This window comes from Dendropsophus ebraccatus, chromosome 5 (assembly GCF_027789765.1).
Source record: "Dendropsophus ebraccatus isolate aDenEbr1 chromosome 5, aDenEbr1.pat, whole genome shotgun sequence".
Taxonomy (NCBI): Eukaryota; Metazoa; Chordata; class Amphibia; order Anura; family Hylidae; genus Dendropsophus; species Dendropsophus ebraccatus.
Genome location: NC_091458.1, coordinates 86138 through 91261, shown reverse-complemented (window position 1 = coordinate 91261; position 5124 = coordinate 86138). Strand labels below are relative to the sequence as shown.

At 45.5% G+C, this 5124-nt stretch overlaps 1 protein-coding gene across 1 annotated transcript; it reads right to left on the bottom strand.

The window, feature by feature from the left end:
• Positions 1-322: 322 nt before the first annotated feature.
• LOC138792170 (keratin, type II cytoskeletal cochleal-like) lies at positions 323-3917 on the bottom strand. The gene is made up of 9 exons (XM_069969274.1): positions 3436-3917; positions 2870-3078; positions 2740-2800; positions 2553-2648; positions 1635-1799; positions 1423-1548; positions 1029-1249; positions 741-775; positions 323-650 (listed from the first exon to the last, which is right to left on the bottom strand). The coding sequence occupies exons 1-9, from the start codon at positions 3856-3858 to the stop codon at positions 373-375; spliced, it is 1614 nt and encodes a 537-aa protein (XP_069825375.1). The 5' UTR covers positions 3859-3917; the 3' UTR covers positions 323-372.
• Positions 3918-5124: the final 1207 nt, after the last annotated feature.

Genomic DNA, 5124 nt, shown 5'->3' with positions numbered 1-5124 from the left:
TCGCTGTTACTATGTTGTATAATTACGGAGTTAGGAATCTGGGTCTTGGTTTGTGCTTGACCTGCTGTGAAGGAATCTCCCTTGAGGTGGGGCCCAGTCTAGCCCCTTGGTTCTGTTTTGCAGAGGGATATCTAGTCCCAAACCAGAACCCTCCATTACCATTATGTCCTGACAGCTCTGTAGATTCTTTCTTATGGTCATTGTACACATAATGCAAAGGTACCTATATAAGATATGCCATGACCTCAGAATAGGTAAGGGCCACTAATTAGGCCTGGTTCCTGTTTTACCATGCAGATATGCAGTGTAAGGAAAGCCAATATTTGCTAGTCAGAAATTCTCTTTATTCATTCATTTGAAGACAATACAGGATTACATTTTTCTGGTAGTTGAGGTGGAGGTTCTAGTTGTGGTCACAGTTGAGCTGCTTCCAGAGGAGTATCCTGGGCTGGAGCCGTAACCTCTTCCGGTGTTAGAATTAGCTCCTCCAGTGAAGCGTCCACTGGTCATCCCTCCGCTGACCCCACCAGAGCTTATCCCTCCGCTGACCCCACCAGAGCTTATCCCTCCGCTGACCCCACCAGAGCTTATCCCTCCTGCTTCACGATGCATGCCACCGATGGAGCTGGCCCCAGAGGATGTGACAACAGCTGAAAAGTTCAAGAGTTTTACAAATTACTTATGAATGGTAACAGCAGTAAAGCACAAAATAGACATGACAATGCGCTGATAATACTTACAAATCTGAACAGGGCCAGTACATTCCCCGGAAATCCTGCAAAATAAATAAGATGGTTTAGTGTCTTCAGCTTGTGGAAGATGTCAGAACATATAGAAACCATTTAGATCTAATTCTAGCAGAGATTAAAGAATGACTGTCGCTATCACAACCTCCTGATTGGTCAGGTGGACACAAGTCCGAAGATCTGTGGGGTCCATGAAAGTAAATGACAGTGATACATCTCCTGCCCACAATGGGCAGCTACATAAGCTTTGACTATTAGATCTTCTGTAAGTTATCTGGTTACCAGTGCTCCTCTCCTTCCAGTAGTTTCCGGTAGGTGGCAATCTCGAGGTCCAGTGCCAGCTTAACATTCATCAGTTCTTGGTACTCTCTCAGTTGGCGAGCCATGTCTTGCTTTGCCTTCTGTAGAGCCTCCTCCAGACTGGCCAGTTTCTCCTTGGCATCCTTGACAGCCAGCTCCCCGCGTTCCTCGGCTTCAGCTATAGCGGCCTCTAGTTTGGCTTTCTAAAAACGTGAATAGAAGCATTATTGTTTAGGCATTTACGGGAAACACAGGTGTCATCTGTTCCGAGGAAGTAACAGTGACCAAATTCCTTCAGAATTCTGAAATCTACCAAATGTTTTTCACATGGAGGATAAATGTTTCTGTAATAGGCAAGTGGGACCCGTTCAGTCACCTGAGCGTTTGCATTTTCGATCTCTCCCTTCAGCCTGTTAATATGACGGTTAAGATCAGCGATTTCGTTCTTGATGTTCCTCAGATCATCTCCGTGCTTCCCAGCTGTATTCTGCAGCTCTTCATACTGGAGGAGAGAATGCTGTATGTTACCCAGCTCTGCATGTTGCATTCTGAACCCTACAGCCTCTGAGGGAACATCTCTGCACTCACCTTGGACTGATACCAGGATTCAGCCTCAGCTCTGCTGTTCTTGGCAATCTCCTCATATTGAGCTTTGACCTCAGAAATTATGCACTCCATGTCCAGGTCTCGGCTGTTATCCATGGACACAATAACCGAGGTGTTAGAGATCTGAGTTTCAAGTTGACATATTTCCTATAGAGGAAAAATTAAGTAAAATGTAAAATGCAAGAAACAGAGTGAAATTGCATTGAAGGCCTTCTAAAGGGGTGGTCCTAGATGATAACCCTCCCTTCTAAAGGGTGGTCCGAGATGATAATCTCCCCCCCCCCCCACCTTCTAAAGGGGTGGTCCTAGATGATAACCCTCCCTTCTAAAGGGTGGTCCGAGATGATAATCTCTCCCCCCCCCCACCTTCTAAAGGGGTGGTCCGAGATGATGACCCCCTACCCACATCTGACATTGTCTCACAGGAATCTATTGTAGATATGGGGCTGCTCTGCAACGGGTGAGAGCCTAACTGTAGAGTGAAATCACCCACAATTCATAGTGCTAAAGGGTTGGAGCTATAGAAGACGAGAGGCTATACACGTGGAGTGTCCAGATCAGGAGCTGCCATCTTGGGGAGAGGCTTTACAACTCATGTAGTATAAGGTGAGATCTTATATGATAGAATGTGCACCATAGAGTAAACTCCAATCACCTCAGCACTCATTGTTTATATGGAAGTGCTGCAGTCTCCTTTATAGGGATCGATCTGATCTCCTGGAGTCCATGTAAGGACCTGAGAAAGACATCAGCTTGATCCAAAGATCTAGTCTGTGAGTAAAGATGGAAACTATACCCCAAGGCAGCTCCTCCATATACAGCACCATTTTTGAGTCACCATGAGTTGAGTCACTTCTAACTGTCTGATGGTGATAGAGGTCTGTATAAATGGAAACTTACCATCTCATAAATGGCTCTGGTGAAGTTGATCTCGTCGGTCAAGGAATCGACCTTTGACTGTAGATCTGTCTTGCTCATGAAAGCAGCATCAACATCCTGAAAGCCCCATCATACAGTAAATAGGAGACACTGTGTTACCCTGATAGTAGCCCCCAGCCCACCCCCAGTGATCATGGGAAGCTCTTACCCTTTTCAGTACTACAAATTGGTTTTCTGCCTCAGTGCGCTTGTTGAGTTCATCTTCGTACCTATGAAAAAGTGAGGATTAGATACTCAGGTGATAACATATTGTGTTAGCATTCATGGCATTGTCTTACTTTTTCTTGAAGTCCTCCACTAATTCTTCCAGTGTCCTCTTCTCTCCTTCAAGACGCGACTTCTCACACACAAAAGAATCCAGCTGCCTTCGGAGGTTGGTGATGTAGGACTCAAAAAGTGGCTCGATGTGGCTTTCTGCGGTTTTTTGTTCTTGTAGAAAAGCCCATTTGGTCTCCAGCATTTTATTTTGTTGTTCTAAGAATCTCACCTAGAAAATCCAATGTGTAGATAAGTATTATATCCTATTCTGTAGGATATAATACTTATCTATTAAAGACAACTGAATGGAAAGAATAATGGTCATGAGGTTAGAAAGATATGCAGAATTCTTCTACAGAAGAACCTAGGTGAAAGAGGAGGCCTACCAAGGAGAAGTCGTCCCAAGTGCACCAAGGAGAGTCACTTCAACCCCTACATGGAAGGATATGTGATATTCACGGTTACTAGAAGGCCACCTTGATTTAATACTTGGGTGTCAGGCCAAGAGAACAAATCCCCTATAACTATAGAGCAGTACAACTGGCCCCCTGTGTGCCCTTCATGTCAGTTATGTGTGTGTACTTACCTTGTCAATGAAAGAAGCAAATTTGTTATTTAGTGTCTTGATCTGTTCCTTCTCTTCTGCCCGTACTTTCTGGATGTTTGGATCAATCTCCAGGTTCAGGGGGGTCAGAAGACTCTGGTTGATGGTTACATTTGTAATGTTTCCAAATCCACCTGACGGAAAACCTGCGCATGAGAATCCAGCACCAAGACCAGACCTGCCTGAGCCGTATGCGGTGCCATATCCGCTCATCCCAGTGTTACAACTTGCAACAGAGATGTTCCTTGTTCCTCCAACGTTGTAGGCGCTCCTGCTGTAGTGGGACTGCTGCAGCCTGGAGCCACTGTGGCTTCTTGCGGAGCTCATGGCCATCCTGCCACCACTCCTTGGCAGAGAAGAAGAGCTGAAATTCTTGTAGCTGCTGCGGCTGGTCTGGTGAGCCATGGCAAGGACAGAGAAGGCTGAGTGCAGTGGAGGCTGGTGGGAGACTGGTGCTGAGTAAAGACACTGTCCCCTTTTATACACGGCTCATGGGTTTGTCCACATTCTGGGGTACCACATAGCCTGTCATTGGATTTTTATTGGTATAGGGTGCTGGCCTGGCATTTCAGTCATTGCCACAAGTAACTCCACACCTTCCAAATTACTAAAACTTTACAGCTGCTTATTAAAAAGCCGCCATAATGATAGGCTTGTGCCCTGGGCGGTGCACTGTGTTATTGTCAAGCTCTGTGATATTAACCCTGTTATTACAGCATTCCTTCTGGTGGATGCGTCCGTGTGCTGAACTGGTGTACATCTAATCCCCCACCAATTTATTATTGGGGACTCTTGGGCCCACCAAAGGAACTCATCCTGGGGGCCCCCAATAGAACTTATCCTGGGGTCCAACAGTGGAACAGTGGGTGACAACCATAATCCCTGAATGTTCAGCAATAAATCTCTCTTTAGCATCAGTGGTTTATTTGTATTACAACTCCTAACATATCCTGAGGGATGAAAACTGTCAGTGAATGCTGGGATTAATAGTGTTAGGTGCTTTTTACACCGGATTCCTAGAGGAAGATGAGAATATAGAGTTCTTTGGGTGCACAGTGTGTGGGGGTTCCTCTGGAACAGCACTAATAGGGGATAGAACAAATCTATGTGCAAATATAAAAAGAGGCAGGCACCACTAATATCGCCATTGAATCAAATAGGTGCAAACAGAACCTCAAGGTACACTAGCAAAGATCCAATGCAGAGAAAAGGTTGTGTCCCTACAGAGGCCGCACTCAATATCAATGTAACAAAATCAATTTATTATTTATTATATGCAAAAAAGGGACTGGAATACAGACAGATAAAAAACACTTAAACCATGACTTACCACACAGGGAGAAAACTCAGTATGCTGCTCCCCGAAGCCCACATCCCCCCCCCCCCCCCCCCCCCCCCCGAACTCCGAACCTGTCCTCACTATACAAGGGAAACACAACCACCTTACTGCACTACTACTCTAAGCCTGTCCAAACTATACAAGCGAAATACAACCAGCATCATAACTGCATTACTACTCCCAACCTGTCCTCACTATACAAGGGAAACACAACCCCCTTACTGTATTACTACTCCCAACCTGTCCTCACTATACAAGGGAAACACAACCGACAACCCAACTGTATTACTACTCCCAACCTGTCCTCACTATACAAGAGAAACACAACCGAC

What these genes read in the sequence shown, in the direction of transcription:
- LOC138792170 (XM_069969274.1), bottom strand. Translation starts at nt 3,858, where the DNA reads ATGGCTCACCAGACCAGCCGCAGCAGCTACAAGAATTTCAGCTCTTCT. An exon ending in TTGCTTCTTTCATTGACAAG is followed by an intron (nt 3,079 to 3,435) that starts GTAAGTACACAC and finishes TGGATTTTCTAG; the next exon opens with GTGAGATTCTTAGAACAACA. An exon ending in CCAGAGCCATTTATGAGATG is followed by an intron (nt 1,800 to 2,552) that starts GTAAGTTTCCAT and finishes TTTCCTCTATAG; the next exon opens with GAAATATGTCAACTTGAAAC.